The sequence below is a fragment of the Thamnophis elegans genome, chromosome 9 (assembly GCF_009769535.1).
Source record: "Thamnophis elegans isolate rThaEle1 chromosome 9, rThaEle1.pri, whole genome shotgun sequence".
Lineage (NCBI taxonomy): Eukaryota > Metazoa > Chordata > Lepidosauria > Squamata > Colubridae > Thamnophis > Thamnophis elegans.
Genome location: NC_045549.1, coordinates 31836357 through 31858037, shown reverse-complemented (window position 1 = coordinate 31858037; position 21681 = coordinate 31836357). Strand labels below are relative to the sequence as shown.

Here is a 21681-nt window from a genome sequence, read left to right as displayed (position 1 = left end):
CGCTTCATTGAGTTGGCACGGGGTGGACAGATACAACTGGGTATCATCCGCATATTGATGGTATCTGATCCCGTGCCTACGGATGATCTCTCCCAGCGGTTTCATGTAGATGTTGAATAGTAGGGGGGATAAGACCGAGCCCTGAGGCACCCCATATGTTAGGGGCCTAGGGGACGATCTCTGCCCCCCCACTAACACCGACTGCGACCTGTCCGAGAGGTAGGAAGAGAACCACCGCAACACGGTGCCTCCCACTCCCACCTCCCGCAGTCGTCGCAGAAGGATACCATGGTCGATGGTATCGAAAGCCGCTGAGAGGTCAAGGAGGACCAGGATGGAGGAATGTCCTCCATCTCTGGCTCTCCAGAGATCATCGGTCAATGCGACCAAAGCGGTTTCTGTGCTGTAACCGGGTCTGAAGCCTGACTGGAAGGGGTCAAGATAGTTTGCTTCATCCAAGGACCGTTGGAGCTGAAAGGCCACCACCTTCTCAACAACCTTCCCAAGGAAGGGAAGGTTGGAGACTGGGCGATAGTTATTAAGAACAGCTGGATCCAAAGATGGCTTCTTTAGGAGGGGTCTCACCACCGCCGCTTTCAGTGCGGCGGGGAAGTTCCCCTCCCGAAGAGAGGCGGTCACAGCCGCCTGGATCCAGCCTCGTGTCACCTCACTACTGTTAGTAACCAGCCATGAGGGACACGGGTCCAGTACGCAGGTGGAGGCAATTACAGCCCTCATGGCCTTGTCCACATCCCCGGGGGTAACATCCTGAAACTCAACCCAGAGATGTTCCACCTGATCCTCTTGTGCCTCGGCTGGAACTGCGGGGATGGAGTCCAAGTCCGACCGAAACCGAGCAATTTTGTCCGCTAAGAATTGGGCATAATCCTCAGCTCTGCCCTGTAAGGGTTCCCCCGCTTCCCTTTTATTTAATAGGGAGCGGGTTATCTTAAACAGGGCGGCTGGGCGGGACTCAGCGGACGCAACCAAGGTGGCTATATGAGATCTTTTCGCTGCCCTAAGTGCCCTGGTGTATTCCTTGGTGCAGGTGGTTACCATTGCTCGGTTCGATTCGGACTTATCGGACCTCCATCGGTGCTCTAGGCATCTCCTCCGGCGCTTCATCTCCCGGAGTTCCTCGGTGAACCAAGGGGGTCTCCGGGATCCGCTGACCCAGAGGGGCCGTAGTGGCGCAATCCGGTCGAGAGACTCCGATGCTGCCGAGTACCAGGCAGCAGCCAGAGTCTCCGCCGAACTGTGGGCGAGGGTATCAGGAATAACCCCAAGCTCCGTCTGGAACCTCATAGGGTCCATCAGTCGCCTGGGGCGGAACCACCTGGTCGGTTCCTCCTCCCTACGGTGGGGGTTTGGCCTCCGGAAGTCGAGCCTCAGTAGGCAGTGGTCTGACCACGACAGGGGTATGATCTCACTACCCCTCAGACCAAGATCACACATCCACTGCTCCGAGAGAAATACGAGGTCGAGCATATGACCCGCTGAGTGGGTTGGGCCCCGAATTACCTGGGTCAAGCCCATGGCTGTCATGGAAGCCATGAACTCCTGCGCCCCATCAGAGTGTTCACCGAGCGATGGCAAATTAAAGTCCCCCAGAACCATAAGCCTGGGGAACTCAATTGCCAGCTCGGCTACTGACTCAAGGAGCGAGGGGAGGGCTGCTGCAACGTAGTTGGGAGGCAGGTACGTTAGCAGCAGACCCACTTGACCCTTGAGGTCCAACTTCACCAGCAGAGTCTCACACCCGACAAGCTCCGGAGCAGGGACCCTACGAGGTACTAGAGACTCCCGGATGGCAACAGCCACACCGCCACTCCTTCCCTGGGCTCTCGGCTGATGAAGCACCTGAAATCCTTCTGGGCACATCTCTACAAGGGGGACTCCTCCTTCTGTGCCCCGCCAGGTTTCAGTAATACATGCCAGGTCTCCCTCTCGTCTAAAATTAAGTCCCGGACGAGATGAGCCTTGTGAACAACAGACCTGGCATTTAGCGACAACAGCCTGAGGCCAGGGTCCTGATTACCCGCGCCATCTGGCCTCGGAGTGGGACTCATAGGGCCGGAAGGAGGGATCTCTGTGACATAGCGAACCCTCCTTCCCCGGTAATGGCCAGCCCTAAAGTCCCCGCCATATCTGCCCCTCCCTGTTATGACCGTAATGCCCCGACCCACTCCCGTGGACGTGGTTCCCTCAGCCACCCCTATGGCTCCCGCATTCCCCGGCAGGCCCTCCGAATCAGTCACACTCATATATTCACTCAGTCAGTCCCCACGTGGTAATTAAAACACAAAAATACAGCAAAATGGAATAGTAAAGTGGGATCATTCATTCTATCACTAGCAATCCCATGCACTCACCATACCAATGAAAAATTAAAATTAAAATTAAAAATTACGGAGCACTGCAACAGTGCGCTATCAGGCGATGATGTAACAAATGAGGAGGGAGCTGCTCCATTCTTCTCCCTCTCCTATGTCCCAAAGGAAAGTCCACAGCTGGAAGGCCAGAAATTGATGATATACAAGGCAGTCGCATGTGGGGGGGGGGCAAGGCAAAAATGCCTGATGTTTGTAAGCAGAGTCTGTCCAGTCTTGTCCCTCTTAAAGACCCAGAGGAGGTCAGCAGTCCACGTAGAAGACAGTCTCTTTCCTGAGGTTATATAAGGTCCATAGTCCAATGGGCCAAAGTCTGAAGCTGGCCCCAGCTGCTCAAGGCAGAGGGGGAGAAAGCACCAATTTCGTTGGTGCCAAGGCCTTGTCCCTACAGCTGCCATCATCTATTGCTCCTAATAGGCAATCGATAAGATGGTAAAAAGTCAGAAAAAGCTTCCCAATGACAGGGGGGAGCGACAAGGAGCAATGCCTGAGGCAGCTGTGATGATAAAGGGGCCAGAGGATGGGGGGGGGAGGAGGAGCGTTCAGGCCTCTTTTCTCTTCTGATCAAGCGTAGAATAATAATAGAGCTACTCAGGCTCCGTTTTCCATCTTCCATTCAGTCCCCAGCCGAACAGATAGCGGCCCAGAGGATCGCAGGGCCACAGGATAAGCAGGCAGCTGGCAATAGAACAACAGAGTAGGACGGGGGGGGGGGAAGTCCGGGGGGGGGGGGGGGGGGCTACAGCGGTGGCAGATACAACCAGCCGCCCAACCCACAGCTCCCAAATGATTTCCGGCAAGTTCTAATAACCCCCGCTGTTCAGATGACAAAGAACTGAGCCCCCCGAGCTCACCGCACCACTCCGAGTCCGTCACAGCCGGCAGAGAGAGAGAGGGAGCGCCGAGAAGTTACAAAGTTGCAAAACGCTGAGATCGGCAGCGTGGCGCCGCCATCTTCTCTCTCACGCCGTAGATCGCTGATCCGAGCCGCCGTGGTTCCGCTGTTCCAAGGGACGGCCACAGGTAGCTGCCGACGGAATGCTGGCCCTTACAGGATTCCTGGGACCAAGCCCTTCCAGGGGGTTATGCTGATATTGTTGGTGGACTCCGGAGGCTCTAGAAATCTTTAGTATTTAGCACCGGCTTCTATGGAACGAGAAGCCAGGCAGCCATCCGGGTCCCGCACATGCGCAGAATGACATTGGTAACATCAATAATTTGCAATGAACAAAGTTAGAGGACAAAAATGTGATTTTGAAGTTACTTACCCACTCTTCCTCATCGTATTCTGAGTGGTGAGGTATGGAATCTTGTCTCTTGATTTGTGATGGATGATCCTGATTTTGCTGTTCGCTATTTTCTTCAGTGTTATTCCTTGGTAAAGTTGGTTTTTTTAAGACACAACCAGGGCGGGCTGTGTATAAAGCTAAAAGGGCACTTCTGATAAGCTGATCCTTAAAGGCATGCACAAATAACTCTGTCTAAAATTAAGATGAGTGTGCAATCAACAAAAGGTAGGTAATGCAATCACAGAACTAAGATAATAAAATATACTCTTCTGGCTCTCATGATATGCTAAGCACTATAATACTTGTTGAATCTGGGTATGTGCTGTGTGAACCCTGTCATTATGGCTTATAAATGATCATGGCTCGAAACTTAAGTGAGCTACGTGAATCAAGCCACTGTACACTATTCCATAGCTAAGAAAGTTCAAACACAATTTTGCAGGATAAAAACAGTAATATAACCTAGTCATTATGCAATTCATTTTATTTATGTGAATTTCTGTAATGTATGAAAATTGGAGCTATTCATGCTGCAAAGCATGATTTAGAATCTCTCATCAGCACAGGACACCTCTGCTATTCATTAGTTGTTTTGTTCAAACACTGAAAAAAGTTGTGCTTGCTTTAAGAGTTGCATTCACTCTAATGTCAACCTCCAAAAACAATTGAATTTTTTTTCATGCTTGCATGGAAACCAGAAATATGAGAGAACTGCAGTGCTGATCTTACATAAGATCCAAAGTACTTATTCCAAATATTTTTCAAAGCTTGTATACTCTAATGGATATTATAAACTTTAAGACTAAAATTTCTATTTTTAAGTAAAAATAAACACTATCAAACTCAGTGAGGCTTATTTTTGAACAGATTTATGTTATGGAGTCAATAAAACATCTTTTGTGTGATCATTGTTAAAAAAAGGCAAATATTTAGACTCATAAGGAGCTAAACGAAGCAAAAGCATAACAAGATTGCATTTGAACTATAGTATACAGGTAATCCTCAATTTACCACCATTTGTTTAACAACACTTTGAAATTATGATGGCCTCTGAAAAAGTGACAACCTGTTCTCAAAGTTATAACCGTTGTACTACCACCATAATTGTACTATTACAATTTGGTAACTTGATAATTGACCAGAACTGGTTGCTGTGTCTTGTGGTCAATGTGATTGCAATTTATGACCTTGCCAGCTGGTTTTTGCCAAACAAAGTCAATTGGGGAATTCAGAATCACTTAATGAACGAATACACTTAACAACCATGTGATTCGCTTAATTACTGTAATAATTCACTTAACGACTGTAGTAAAAATGTTGTAAAATTAGGTCCAGTCATGTGATGATTCCCTTAACAGCCACATTGCTTAGCAACCAAAATTCCGCCCCAATTGTGGTAATAAGTCAAGGACTATCTGTATAGTTCTGGCTACTACATATCAAACATATTAAAAGTTGCTGTAGAGCATGATAAATTGAAGGAAATAGCAACCAAAATAATTAAAGTCCTTAAGAAGCTTCCTAAAAAAAACCTATACGGGTCTAGGCTTTTCGTATGCAGTTAAGTTTAACATAAATTTAATAATTAATCATAATGAAAACATGAGTGGGGGCATATTAAAAGTATATAACAATGGTTCATGTAGAAAAAATAAATAGGAAAAATTTCTTCCTTATTTCTGAATTCTGCGAATTCAAAATTCATGAGTGAGGGGACATATTAAAATTCTAAGAATTCAGAATTATTCATTGGAAACCTGGAAGCATTCATAACTGGTAAAAGGAAGTATTCCTTTACATAACACATAATTGAACTTTTAAAAAAAAAACATATACCATCAGATATATCAACTAATGGGGAATGGGCATGAGATTATCAATGACTGTTAGTCCAGGTGATTTTCATTATCTCAAATGCAAATTTATAATTTCATACCATTAAAATATGATGAATGTCATTATAAGTTACTGGCAAAGGAGTATATTAGAGGCTCTGCAATTTGCCTTTTCCTTATTCCAAAGACCAATAGACCAAAAGATGTCTGAATTCAAAATGTCAAATTCTGTTTAATGAATAAAGCAGAAAAGGCCACGATTTGTTTAAAACAAATATATGGGTATGCAATGTGCTTAACAATAAATGGCACTTCAAAGTTATAACAGGTTGAAAGTTGTTCTCCATCACTGTTAATTTCCTTCTTTTATAGTTATGCCACAGTACATCAGGCATAAATAATTATAAAGGAACAATACACTATTAATGATATATATGAAAATGAGAGTTCTCATTCTTCAAAAATAGTAAAGATTTATTATTCATCAGCTGCTAGTTTAAATGTAATATGTTACAGACTTGTCTGTTTTATATTAAAAGCATCAAGATTAAAAACATTGCTTGATAACAATCGAAACAGAGAAGAAAAGAATATGATAATCATCTGATGCTTGTAACTAGTCAACTGTTCCTCATACAGAGGAAGACAGATTCCACAGACCAAAGCAATATCTAGGCATCTAATAATCTAGTTTCCACAGTAGGGATTGTTTTTGAAACTTACAGTTTCTGAAAGCATTGTTAAGGAATTCTTCAAGCTTTCTGGCAACTGCTGTCTGGCCGAATTAAGTAACATGTCTGCATGACTTGATATGAGAGGCTGTAATTGATTGATGTTACTGAGAACTTCTTTTGCCTTGGCAGTGTTTTCAGGTGAATAATAAATACACTGGTACCCAGTACTGCAAGGTAAGACATGACACCAAATAATTCATTAACTATTTTTCAGCTTTAAAGGATAATATTTTACAGTATATATGTGACTGTATGAAATGAAAATAAACATATTTACACAAGGATAATATTTTATGTACATGAAAGATTTCATCAGTTTATAATGAACGTGGAAAGGTATTATAAAATTCATTGTCACACATTATAGGACATTATTTAAAAACTCAATTTACTGTAGATTAGAACATTTTACTGTAGGCCTTGAAAAAGATGGTAACCTTTTGTTAATAAATGCTACAGGCGGTGTTGCTGAAATTAATTATTCTCTGAAGTTTTCTGAATAATCTGTTGCATATTACATTATGAAGTACAATCAAAACAAGCAGACACAAGCCTTATCTTGACAATTGTGAAGGAAACAGAGATTTATACAAGCTCCAACAAAAACATTTGGTAATTTGTAATAGCCTTAAGGAAGATTCTTGTTCCTGGTTTTTCTTCCTCTATTGATAAGCTACTTCATTCTTTGTGCTCAATTCCATTTATTATTTTACTTGCTATATAAAATTATTCTCAGTTAGCTTTTCGGGAGCTTAGACTATAAATCAAATAAACTAAATAATAAATATGGAACAAAGAATACAGAGACTATTCTGTGTTTCGCTAAGACAAGTCTTAAGCAATGAAGTAGGAAATCAACAATTTTTATCATAATTAACAAATTTATCATTTTGTAGGAAAGTTCCTTTTATCATCTTGTTGTACGGTGCCCAAAGTCATTTGTTTTATAAGATGGGCAGCTATATAAAATTTAAAAATAAATAAAAAAGATTAATTTTTTTTGGTGTATTGTTTGGATTCAAATAGTAAAGTTAAGCCATTATAGTTGTAAAAAGTTTTAAGAAGTGCAAATGCTAGTAGTAGATAGAATGTATGCCTTAAAAAGTGAAAGAAGTGCCTACTTCTGCCTACTTTGTTATATAAGAAAGAGTTAGGTATGTCAGGGGAAATTTAAAGGTACATTGGGAAGTTGGAATGAAATTTTGTGTGTGTGTGTCAAAGATCAATAATGAATGTATTTAATGTACATTCTGCTTAAGGAAACATTGTGCAGTGATCTAGTCATATCTAATGAATATATAAAGCCAGAATTTAAAAAACAAAACAAATACATAAAATGTGACTAGGATGAGGGGAAAGAAAGGGGAAAAGGTGGGGGGGACTGAGAACATGGTATTTGGATAGAGGTTTTTAACAAAAAGAGATCTAACTCTAAAAAACAAATGATCTTGCATGGTTGAAATACAGACCATTGACAAGAATGGAGGGATTGGAGGTAATAAATGTGTTGTTTGTTATACATTAGATTGACTGAATTTACTTTATTAAACTCATGCCTTTAATTCTCTGCCTTATCATTTTATGACTTTATTTCTAAACTTCGTCTAATGTTGCTTAGAAATTCTTGAAATTCTTGCAAATGAACCAAAAGTAATTAAGTCTGTTAATTCTGATTTAGTGATAAAATATCTAAGAAGTTATCTAAAACCTATGTATCCTAATTGAGTCACCAAGTTATTGCAATTAATACATTGTTACATGCTACTGAAAATGTATTCTGGACACACAATATGTAAGTTGTCATAATCACATATTTAAATGTATAGATATGGCAAGCTAAACTACCATTACGTCCCAGAAGGTGGAGAGCTTAAAAGACATTTTAAAAACTCAACAGTTTTTTTATATGACAAATTAAAAAGGACGTGGATTTAACAGAGGTATTCTGAAACAACTGGAAGACATAATCAATTGCAAGATTATGGAATTGATGGCAGTAGCTAAAGCAGAAGATAATTGGAAAGATTTTTGAATGCATTTATTCTATCTATCTGTCTGTCTGTCTATCATCTATCTATCTATCTATCTATCTATCTATCTACCTACCTACCTACCTACCTACCTACCTACCTACCTACCTACCTACCTACCTACCTACCTACCTACCTAATACAATAAAATAAAAAACAACTACTGTGTTTCCCCGAAAATAAGGCAGGGTCTTATTTTCTTTTGACCCTCAAAATAAGTACTTGACCTTATTTTTGGGGAGATCTTATTGTTTTTGAGGTATAGAAGGCGGTGAGCGTGGTCACCTCATGGCTGCTGCTGTGGTGCAATATTTTCAGGGAACAATTATTTTGGGGGGAGGGATTATTTTAGTGCATGCGCTCAAAAGCCCGATTGGGCTTATTATCCAGGGAGGTCTTATTTTCAGGGAAACAGGGTAATATATGGCATCATTTATATTCAATTCAGCAATGGTGGGCAATCATTTTGTACTAGTGGGAACATTCAGAATGTTCAAAGCATATTATCTGATTTGACTATTCACAAAAAGATTGTTATGGTAGTCTACATGTTCAATGACAAAGTACCTTTATCAGAAGACAACTGAATATTGCCCATTAAGTCTTTAGTTTCATTCCCTATGTTTTCTACCAATCTCAACTTAACTATTACATTTCTATGAGAGACGGACAAATTTTCAGATAAATAAGTGAAACTAGGCTTTCTTCTGTTTAAACATATTGATGAGATCTAGCTTAAAATCTTTTTTGAAATAAAAACGAGGATGAAACTCTGCCATTTTGATTTACCCATGGTAATTTTCAATTTTTAAATTAAAATCTATATATTAAAATGCATTTATTAAAGTAAAAATATCAGCCGCATAAATTAGATAAAATAAAACTTTGGCTTAAAACCATTTAAATATTAATTTACTTTTGATAACTTATGCCATGAACAAAGCACAAAATTTAGCAGTATCAAGGAAAATAGTTGGTTTTTGGCCTTATCAAAGATGAAGCATGTAAGATGTGAAATCCCTGTCATTCTGTATAATTCATAATGCTTGAATTTCTTTATTGGGAGAATAGAAAGGGAAAATATAGGCTATTAACTCTGCATTTCCTTATCCACACTGGCACAGTCAATTTTGAATGGGATTACTCAAATATTTGTAGAAGAAATGTATTATACTGAGCCAAGATATATTGAAATAATTTTAGAGTAAGAAGAGGCAAGGCTACAAATGTTGGAAAAACCATCATATAAATGCTGGCAATCTATCCTTGTTTTGAAGATCCAAGTCTCAAATTGTTTGTCTAATAGTTCTTTCAGTGTTATCAAAGAGTTAAGGTAAAATAAATCCTCAGGAAAACTGTAAGAATGGAACTTTATGATCAGTATTGTTCTTCCAGAAGATTACCAAGCTTTCTCCTGCAAACATATATTTTAACCAGCTGTTTAAAAGATAGCGCCAAGTGGTCTCTAAGGCAACAAGTCCTATAATTAGATAGAGCAGAAAAAGGTGACAGATGTCTTTGGGTCAGTTTGATAGATAATACAATGCAGAATAGAAAAATATCAAATACAGACATTTAAAAGGACAAGATTACTCACTCCAATATAGGGAAAGAAAAATATACATGAATGTTTATAATCACAGTGGATAAAAATGTTGCAGATAAAAACATGTTATTAGCATTAACACAGAAAAGCAGTTCAGGGAAATATTTAATTAATTAATTAAGGTTTAGAATAGTTTTCTTGAACCTAAATCTTTCCAAATGTATTGGACTTTCACTGCTGTAATATCCAGATGATGAACTGGAAGGTTTTCCAAGCATTTCATTGAAACTTGTTCAAAGGGAAATAAATATTCTCAATATTTATCAAGTAACTTTAAAGAATTTTGATTTAATTGCATTTTAATTAATTAAATAAATTAATATTAATGCACATTACAAAGAGTTTAAAATCCATTTGCCTTTTGTCCTTTATAAAATCCTATTCCCCCATTTATAGGTGCATAATACAATCAGATATAACAGATATTTGGATCTAGAAGTCATTCTTGTTAGTCCATTAAATCAAGAGTTTACTGTGCTGATTTACGTAGTAAAGGGAAAAAAAACCCTGACATTTATTGGACTAATTTGACTATATTTTTCTGGTTCCCTAAACATGCCTCAACTATCTATATGAGCTGACACCACTTTCCTGCTTCTTCTCACTTCTGCTCTTTCTGGTCCACTAATTCTGGCTAAAGTAAATAACAGTTAATGTTATTTTTAAATAAAAATTTTAATTTCATCTGAACTATAAACCTAATAGTTGCATTAGGAACAGTAAGGAGAACAGGCTCTTTTATCTTTGGTAAAATAGATTCGTTAAACAAAGATGTGTTCCTTAATCGAGCCATTTGTTAAAGGAAGGTCTGTTCAATTTTTTTTATTTCCTATTACAGTAATAGATGTACAGGTATCTGCAGATTAAAATTGCTTTTTTAAAAATAACCGAGTGTGTTTAAATTACCTTCATTAATTAAAATCACTCTACAAGTGATTTAAACTTTAATCACCTTCTAGACTTTCGACTGATTTAGGAGGCCAATTGTAGTATTAAGGCATAGCAGCTTGAGCCAAAATTAGTGTTTGCTTCTTTGTTCATAGTTTTTGTTCTTCATTTTCGTAATAAGCCTTCAGGGACAGTTTGGATTCCTTTGGGTTTGTAATGGGGCATTTAAAAACTTCATAATGAGAAGCCTGCATAGTTTTCCTTCAGCGCATCTCATCTGATTAGCTTTTGAATGAGAGGGAAAAGTCTTCCATGCACAGTATTCTGAAAATGATTTATGGATCCTTGAAACCCTGAAATGCTGTATAAATTTAACTTAAAAGCCTTCAACTATTATGGTGCTGCATTATGTGGTTTTAAAAAGTAATAATCTAAAATAATCTTTCTTTAGTGAAAACACAAATAATTCATTCTATGTGAAGATGAAATGTTCTATATAGTAGCAATTCAAAATAAATTAAGATGAAAGTCCAAACAATTTACTTTATGTATGATTATGAAGTTTGCTGCCAAGGAAAGCTAATGGTATAATAAATCAGTTGAATACTAACACATTATTACATTTTTTTCCGCTAGGAATTCTTTGTATCTTTCAAAAAATGACCAAACTAATCTAAAAAGAAGAACATTTTCTATATTCTCTCTCTCTCTCTCTCTCTCTCTCTCTCTCTCCCTCCCCCCCCCATCAGAAATTCAATACTATGTGAGGTTAAAAATACTTCAATTAAAAATATATTAGACAGGCTATCTTTCAATGAATTAACTCTAATTGAGAAATTGGTCTTTAGCTCTATATACACATTTCAGAATGGCCAGGTAAGTAGAGTTTAACATTATGAAACTACAGAGAAAAATATTTGGATGAGAAAGCAATTACTGATTTTGGACACATAACGTATGGAAGTAGTAGACAGATGCACTTGGAGAATATAAATGTATTAACTTGCTTGCTGCTGATTCTCCAACAAAGTCGGCATTCCATATAGACTATCCTTTGAAATCTTATCTTTCAAAACAAGCTGCTTTTCATAAGGAAGTACTGTAGTATGCTGTTTCTGTGTCCCTTGTTTATGCACTTCTATTTTATTTATTGGTTTAATATGATATAATTTATTTTATTATCTGCCTACAGTCTATTAGGATTGGGTCAGGATAATTGCTGGAAAATAAACAATTTAATAAAAGCCTGCCAGATGACCAATTAACAATTTACGTCAAACATTTTTGAAACACCCCAAAAGATTAAAACCTGCAATCCTAAAAGTTTTCTACAAAAAAATAAAACATTTTCTTAAATCAATTTTCAGTCAACATTTTAAAAAGGAGTATGTTATGTATTCCAGGAATGTTCATGCAGAGATGAGCACACACTGTCCAGCACATTCAAATTACTGCAGTTGAAACAACAATATATGGAAGCTATGGAAGAAGTGGATTGCCTGGACCCTTTTTAGCCATTAGACAAAAACATAATTGGTTATTTGTCACTGATGATTTATTGCAATGGACTCTACATTCAAAGCTGCCCTTGAAGACTTCCAGGCAAATAAAACTAGTACAAAATGCACTGGCCTTAATGTTAACTGGGAGAATCAGACACTGCCATGAAACACAAATGTTGGCAAAACTGCATTGGGTGGTGGTTTGTTTCTGATATAATTCAGATGATGGCAATCACTTTAAAATTCCTATGCAGCTTGAAGACTGACTATCTTTGAAATTGCTTGCTTCAAGCAGAATCTACTTAGTCAAAATGTGCTAGTAGTGTTCTTACTGAGAGTCCCCACCTTACAAATGTGATTTGGCAGTGAACATTTTCTACATGATGTCCTTTCTTGTGAATAGTAGTTTAAGAACCACAGTCCTCAATTTACTGTACAGCTCATACTGGAGAGACAGATGCTTTTTACAAGTTCATTTTAATTAATCTCTCCCCTCAAATAAAATAGTTTGCTCTTTACGGGCTTGACAATCAAAACCTGTATTATGGCAGCCTTACAGCTGGCCCAGTTTATATAGATAATCTGGAATTGGTCATACTAAATAGCTCTGTTAGAGGAAACCTAAATGGGGAATTAACCTTCTGGAGATCCAAAGGAGCAAGTGTGGTTGATTGTAAATTCCATGTACTTATGCTCATCTAAAAATACTATCTAATACTAATAATTCTCACAGTTCAAGGTTCAATGCTGTTTTATAGTTAAAGACATGTTTGGTTTCTATGAGTGCCAGAACCTGGTTCTATCACCTTGTTTCCTGGGTGAAATTGACACTTCAAAATGTCTGGCTTTACTGGTTCTCACATACTGTTTTAAACCAACCTGGCTAAAAAAAGAAAATAGCAAATTCTATTCCTTAGGACAGTGTTTTTCAACCTTTTTTGTGCAAAGGCACACTTTTTTCATGAAAAAAATCACGAGGCACACCACCATTAGAAAATGTTAAAAAAATTTAACTCTGTGCCTATATTGACTATATATAAAGTAATTTTCCCACGGCACACCTTACACTATGTCACGGCACACTAGTGTGCCGCGGCACAGTGGTTGAAAAACACTGCCTTAGGAGTTTCTTTGGAAAGTCTTCATCTATTAGGGCTTGAAAATACCAGGAAGTAAACAATGCATCTGGGATACTGATTTACAATCATGTTTAAGCCTAATATCCAACCATACAGTTTATGGATTCTTCTCAAATAATCATGTGCCATCATCATATCTCTCTACAATTCTAATTCTGAAATTCTGTTGGGCTTTCACTTTGGACAGAATGGATGCAGTATTCTCTGCTGTTCTATAGGGGCAGTATAAAAATATCCCTTTTCAGTAGTGCTTATGTCCATGTGGAAATGGCTTTGTAGAATCCCTAAGCCATATGCTCCTTTGTTGCTTGCACTATAGGAATCAAGGAAGATGTACTGGTACATTTATCCCATTTTAAAAAAACTATCCTGGTAAAGAGCACAATGTCTATCTCTCACTGCTTCTATCTAACAAGGACCATGACATATGTTTACAGGTTTTTTATCCTGTGCTATGACAAATAGAATTAATAACACTGATATGTAATTCTCTCTGTGGGCAAGTGGGCCGTCGCAAGCTGTTCTTCTGGTTTCCAGTGCGCCCATGCCTGCTGGCAAGTTGATCTTCGCACATGCCGGAGCCCCAGAAACCTGACAACCAGCTGGCTGGTGCATATGCGCACGCTGGCCACCTGGTCTTCGCGTTTCTGGCACTCCAGCGTCTGCAAAGACCAACTGGCCAGCATGCATGCTTGCACCAGAAACCAGACCAGGTAGCCAGCGTGCGTATGCACACTGGCCAGCTGGTCTTTGAATTTTCGGGGCTCCAGGGCACATGCGTCCATGCGCGCACATACGTTTCAGTTTGAACATTTGGTGCCGAAAAGGTTAGCCATTCCTGTCCTAGCATCATATTATGCTCTTATTGTATTTATAATTTTTCTACAATTAAGTAGTGCTTTCTTATGTAGGCGTGTATTTAGCTTGTTAGTTAGGTAACTGTAGTATTTGAAGTAAATAAATGTTCATTTTCAAAATTACAAAATTAATACAGATGAACTGATGGGTTTTATTTGGATCATATTTTTAAGCGAACTAAACTAATTATCTTCTGAGGCCAATATACAATTTAGAATACAGTTAATCTTCACACAGTTTTCCAAATTCTGTAATATGGCATATGACTCATATCTAAAACTATATATAAAATGCATCAAAAACAATCTTGTTCCAAAATATAAATATTTATTGTATCCAGAAATACATACAGGTTAATGCATACATTGTATGATTTAACTTTTACTGATGAATTTATGATTGAACAACTGAATGACATATACTATTCATTCTCTTCCATTCATTTCTTTAAGTTCATATTATGTTGTGATTTGTAATCACATTCTTAAAAAAACTTTGTATGCTTATTTTTATAGTTTTTCAGTTCCTTTTCTATAAAATTAGAATGATTTTTTTTATAATTAGATATATAATTATTTAATTTTCTAAACAAATTCATATTAATGAGTTACCATATACTCATTTAGGAAAAGCAATAAAAAAGAGAATTAATAATGTTGATAATCCTTATCTCCATAATGCAGGGAGAAAAATTGCTAGAAATGTTGATATACAATTTAAAATTAGTTTGTCTGGATTATTTCTAAATTAATGGCAGTGTACTTACTTTCGTCTTTCTGCCTCAAATTTATTCAATAATTTCTGAAGACCACCATTTTTAAATCCCTGAAAATGTGCTGCAGGAGCTCCCACAGTGATGACATCATAAAGAACATCTGCAAGAGAAAGATTACATGCTAAATCGTACATATAGGGATGCATAATCTTACAGCAATGAAAAGTAGTTTTAATAGTTCTAATTAATATAAATGAATTTGCCTCTCTGCAAATGAATTTCACCAACCATCAATTCCCAACCACCTGCAAATGACCAGCTTTACCATTCCAAATTTGGAAGCTCCTTTCCCTCCTAAAAGCCTTGTTTACTGTCTCATCTGCTTATATTTTAAGGCTTCTTCACCAATTTTAAATTAAGTCAAGAGCTTACTGTATTATATTGTTCAAACCCATCTAGGAAATATTCTGAGGAGACAGTCCTTTATGACAGGAAACAAAGAATCAAACATATTTCCTGCTTCTTCACCCAGTTATTATGATCATGCTTTTGTCAGGCCTGCAGTTATATTCCTTTTAGGATATTTGGCCTGCCACACTCTCTATTATTTTCCTATGCTGTTTCATTAGTGTAGTAGTTGGGAGGGGGGAATAGAAAGGAGTAGAATTGTGGAATATATTGTTGTCATTCCTTTCTAGAAGCCAAGGTCATCTTTTGTCTCTGTACCTCTGCACCTGACCGGAACCAGCTGGGTGGAGATGCCAGCGTGGCTGAAGAAGATTGGACCATGTGATGGATTTATGGGTGTGGGGATAAGATCATGAACTTTCAACTGGGTGGAATCCCGGAAGTTTTCAGATTTGGGATTTCCACAGTTCGTTGCCAACATGTCTGTCTTATTAAATTGAAACTTTAAGGATAAGCCTTGTACTCTGATTTAATTCTGCATGATATTTGGAACGCTGACAGCTTTATTATTAAGAACATATTTAGCAATTGGTTTTATTGTGGTAAGATAGCATTACTGGATTACTATTATGCTTCTTGACAGTTTTAGAAATTTCATAAGAAAAAAAATCCATATGATACTACATGGAATGATAACAGAAAATGCAACTTTTTCAAACACAGTTATTAGCAATAGCAGTTAAATAGCAGTTACATAGACTTATATATCACTTTAAAGTGCTTTACAGCATTCTCTGAGTAGTTTACAATGTCAATTGCCCCCAACAATCTGGCTTTTCATTTTACCAACCTCAAAAAGGATAGAAAGCTGAGTCAACCTTGAACCAGTTAGGATCAAACTCCTGGCAGTGGGCAGAGTTAGCGTGTAATATTGCATTCTAACCACTGCGCCATGACTCAATTATTGGTTCCTTTCATTTTAGTAGTTATTTACTTAGGTACATATATATTTTCTTCCTATTTTCAATATTTTTATTAAATATTATATTATACAGATACAATTAATACAATTACATACTATAGGAATAGATTAAAAATAAAAATCAAGAAAGTGCAGAAAAAGCAAAGAGAGAAAAGTTAGAAAAAGAAGCCTCCCCCTTCATTTGCAGCAAGTCTAAACAACATTACTAATTTATCATCATCTTAAAATATCATCAAACATCTATCCCCATACCTTACATTCTCTATAAGCCCATCCCTGAAACTTCATTTCTACATATTAATCAGCAAAGGTCCGGTAAGGGTTATCAGAAACACTATGTAAATATTATCAATTTTATCTAATACACTCAGTTTGAATCTTTCACTTTACATTTGGATCTTCATTTCTATTTAAACATATGCTGTATTTCTTCAAATATGGGTATCTGTTTGAATAGTAGAAGTTCAATTCCAATCAGAAAAAAATATTAAATATCACAAAAAATAGCAATCCATTATTTTAAAAGATTTTCAAACTTTAACAAGCAGTAAAAAAAGGAAATTCCAAAATGATTAAATAAGAGGATGTTTTTTTAAACCTTGAGACCATAAAATGGTATATCAATAACTCTGAGCTTGCTGAATCCTAGTCCCAGCTGTTTGTCATACAATAGTTAGTACATACAGTAGCAAAATGTCAATATCTGTACGTGTTTATAAAAAAAAATTCAGTTGTATTACATATGTTACATATGTTTTACATATAGGTAACCTCAATATTTTTTCTTGCTCCAGAGATAATTTTTAAAAATCCAGTTGGAGTATCCATCTGCCTTTTGACTGTAATGTCTGCCACTGGACACAGGACATCAATTCACCATTACACATTGGAACCAGCTCTATTATGTTTTTATTCCTAATGTTTTAGGAATTTGCTTCACTCTTCATACATATAATACATTATTTGTTCAATCTTTGTTTTGTATATTACACAGCGAAACAAAGATTAACACTGTATTAATTCATGCAGTTGGTTTAATAAACTTCTGTTTATTTTGGAAGCAGTGTATAAAAACTATTCATAATTTTATGTCTGTATTAGCATTATTAAATAGATGTTCTGGTTGCAATAGGAAACATGTCTTTTTGTACTTCAGACTCACCAATCTAATTCTTTGTAAGAAATTTACCAGTAAAATAAACAATGGAATAAAAATACACATATACACAAATTGGTGAATTTCAGTCTTCTCAAATATGACATGCAAGCTGCATTATATTGTAAGATGTTCATTACAGTAAATTACAGTAAATTACTTCAGCACTGAAAACTCAAGGATAAGAGATAAGGTAAATAAAACAAAGAATTCACAATGCAAGCAGATATGCAAACATCTTAGCATCTTAGTAAGACCTTAAAAATTCTACTAAAACTGACTTGTCTCAATGTCCACTAAAACAATTTAATTTTAATCTGTTTACTTTGTTGATATTAATATTTTAGCTATTTTTACTTTGTGTAATTTTAGATATTATCATATTTAATATAATTTTAGTCCTTATATTATAATTTAATATAGGCTGCACCGTGGAGCTTACAGATATTAGTATATTTTATAAATGTATTTTAACTCTGTTTTAAATAATATTTTATTATCTGCATTGATATGTGACTGCAATAAATTTAATTGAAATAATTTCTGTTTAGTAGTATAAACAATGGTCCAAATCTTGGATACATTAAACATGTTTAGAGGCTGCCAATGTAAAGGATCTACCATTGCCCCATAGTTTTATTTGCATGTTGAATTTATTTGTATTTAAATCAGGGGTGTCAAACTGGATTTTTTCAAGGAACGGATCTGTATTGTACTTCTCCTCCGTGGGCCGGTGGCGGGGACCAGGGGGAAGACAGGACAAACATCTCCTGCAGCGCCCTGCTGGCCAAAATGGGGTGCGGGTAGAATTTTACCGTGACCCGTCAAAAGCGCGGAGGACAAAATCGCGCTCGACGAAAGCGCGCATGTGACGTCATCACAGCGCGACGAAAAAAATTTAAAATTGAAATAAAATTAAAATTAAAGCAAGCCGATTCACATAAAGGTAAGGGGTTAGGTTAGGTTTAGGGTAGGTTAAGGGGTTAGGGTTAGGTTGAGAGCGTTAGCGTTAGGTTTAGCGTTAAGTTAAGGGTTAGCGTTAGGTTTAGCGTTACGTTAACGGTTAGGTTTAGGGTTAGATTTAGGGTTAGGTTAAGGGTTAGGTTTAGCGTTAGGTTTAGGGTTAGGTTTGGGGGGGTTAGGGTAAGGTTTTAGCTTTATTTTTACATTTTTCGATCACAGCGCGATGTTTTCGTCGCGCTGTGATGACGTCAAATGCGCGCTTTCGTTGAGCGCGATTTTGTCCTCCGCGATTTTGTGGTGGAACCGAATTTTACTAGCCAAAAAGGGACATGGGGGCCTGCATGTGCCCCCCTCACCTCATTTTCACCCTCCATGTCTCCTGAAGGACTCTGCTGGCTGAAAACAGGTCTGATGGGTTCCTCGTGGGGCCTGTTTTGGTCAGTACAGTTTGCGTCCATTTTGGCAGCAGAGACACCGTGGCCAGTCCTTTGATATTCCCAGGCTGGCCCTGTGAGCCAGATTTAAGCACCCTGCGGACCAGATTCAGCCTGCAGGCCTTAAATTTAGCACTCCTGATTTAAATGTCTGATGGGTCTTTTAGTGCCCGAGGCATTAGGAATTTGTGGGAGACTCCATTAACCTGCTGCTTTTCTACTGCATAATTTATATTGATATGTTATTTAAAGTAATTTATGTTAGCTTTACATTTTTCCTTATCTTTTATCCTTCCTTATATAAGTTTCTAATGTAGTTTTGGTCTTTGGCAATAAATAAAGATAATATAATATTAAGATTTTTTTCCAGGTTTTGTTATTTTTTTTAAATGTACATTGTACCCAATTACAATTACAATAGCAATAAACATATCTATTGTAAGAAAAGCAACACACAACTATAACAAAACTCCCATGAGCTACATAATTATAAATCCTCCAGTTGAATGAATAATTATCCGTCAAAAGTAATTTCAACTAAACTTTTTAAGTTTGCCAAACTTAAAAATATGCACCCAAATCAGGCTGAAACTAATTCCATAATTAAAGCTACACTTGGTATGTATATAGAAAATGAATAACGATAGATAATATAAATATAAATATAAATGAAATATAAAACATTCATGTACAACGATGATAGTGAGGAAAAAGCAGAATTAGGGTTAACTTGTTTTTCAAGAAGGAACACAATTTTATATACAGCTCTGTACATTTCAACAGCAGAAATACCAAAATCTAAAAGTTCAACCAATAAAGAAAGAAAAAGATATTTCATGATTGAAGTTAAATTATTAGGTAGTGAACCATATGGTGTCATAAAGCCTACCTTTTATGCAAGGACCCTGAACAAGCATTCTCTGCAGATGTAGATTTATTGGAACAAATTCTAGTGTTTTTTCTCCTTTACTGCAACTTGATTTGAAAGAAGAGCCTGAAAAAAATGATAAAATATCCTTAACTTAGGATCCAGATATCTCCTCTTTATTAAAAGCTAGGAAGATATTTTGAAGATATTGTCTGTAACATTTTTGGGTATCAAGAATCTTTGTGCTGCAGTTTCAGTTGGCACCCAGACAATCTCAAGAAAAGAGACCTGCTTTAAAGAATTGCTGACTAGTCCTATAGGACAGTGCTGTGCTCCACATCACATTTTTCTTTTTTAATCTGAATACTGCTCTATTTTCAATTTGTAAGAGTTCGCACCATAGGAATTCTATGATGTCCAAATGCAAAATGTCTACAAGATATAAATTGGATGTGAGAAGTGGAAAAGAGAAATTTAGGAAATATGAAGGGAAATTTCCAAATATCATTATTCAAGACTATCTACACTATTGTAATCAAAGGATTGTCTCTTTTTAAATGGTATATGAAATCCAGAGAACCATCCACTTTAATTAACAGGAACACAATCAGATGGTGATTAAGGCCATAGACCAGCATATTTAATTAATATATGGTTTTACTGACAATGATGATATATTTATTATATATATTTAGTAAAAATAAAAATAAAACTTTGTGGCATCTTAAAGACTTTTTAAAGCAATATCTGATGTATAATATTTAAAGTGTGTACATTCTCCTCTTATGGGAGGTGATGTCTATAAATAGTAACGTTAGAAGTAAATAAAATGAAGGACAATAACTTTTATAGCAAAAAACCCACATATTCTCACCTAGAAATGAATGCATCTAAACAACCACTGCAAAAATCATTTTAAAAGTCTGTAGCATTCTCATTTTATAATCAAGTACTGTAGTTAGTCTTTATTTAGCAGTTGGATATTCTTGGCTTTGGGAGATGAATGCCCATCTCCTAGTTCTAGAATTTTCAGTGCAAAATGTCTGCAAATACCTGATCAATACCTCTCCATTGCTCTCCTCAATTATGAAGAACTCTGCTACTGTGTATGTACAGCAAACCTGAACTAACTCTGTTCTAAGACATAATTGAAATTAGTATAAGTATTTTAGAAATCTTGATATAGAATGAATAAAATACAGATAAATAACTGAGATTAACAGTCAAGAATAATAGAGGCACAAACAGCGACAATAACCTCCCAGCGGCCAGTAAGATCCCACAGATTGGGCCTCCTTCAGATGCCGTCAGACGGACAGTGTCGGCTGGCGGGCCCCCGGAGGAGAGCCTTCTCTGTGGCTGCTCCGACTCTTTGGAATCAGCTACCCCCAGAGATCCGGACCATACCCACTCTCATGGCCTTCAGGAAAGCTGTAAAAACCTGGCTGTTCCGGCAGGCCTGGGGCTGTTGACCTCATTGTTCAGGTCCAGCCCCAATTAGAATGAATGTATTTGGTGTTGTGATTTTAAACTGTCTTTTTTTCTCTCTTTTTTTTCTCTCTCTTTTTTTGTAAGCCGCCCGGAGTCCTTCGGGATTGGGCGGCATATAAATTTTGATAATAAATAAATAAATGAAATAAACTCTTAATATTTAAGAACCACGGTGGTGCAGTGGTTAGAATGCAGTACTGCAGGCCAACTTATTGCTCATTCAAAGTGTTCAATTCAAAGTGTTCAATTCTGAACTTGTTAAGTAACTGATAAGATGAAGAGGCTTTGTGGACGATCTATTTAAAAAAAATCTTTAACTAAAAAGCCCTGATCTGGCAGTATTTGTGCAACCCCGATAACCTGAGAATGAAACAGGAGATTCTTGGTATCATC

General features: G+C 37.0%; 1 protein-coding gene across 1 annotated transcript in view; it reads right to left on the bottom strand.

The window, feature by feature from the left end:
* The window catches only part of INPP4B (inositol polyphosphate-4-phosphatase type II B), a 235260-nt gene that overhangs the window by 81155 nt on the left and 132424 nt on the right, over positions 1–21681 (bottom strand). Inside the window, 4 exon segments of the mRNA XM_032223560.1 lie at positions 3659–3871; positions 6238–6415; positions 15038–15146; positions 19819–19923. Coding sequence (XP_032079451.1) covers positions 3659–3871; positions 6238–6415; positions 15038–15146; positions 19819–19923 — 605 coding nt within the window.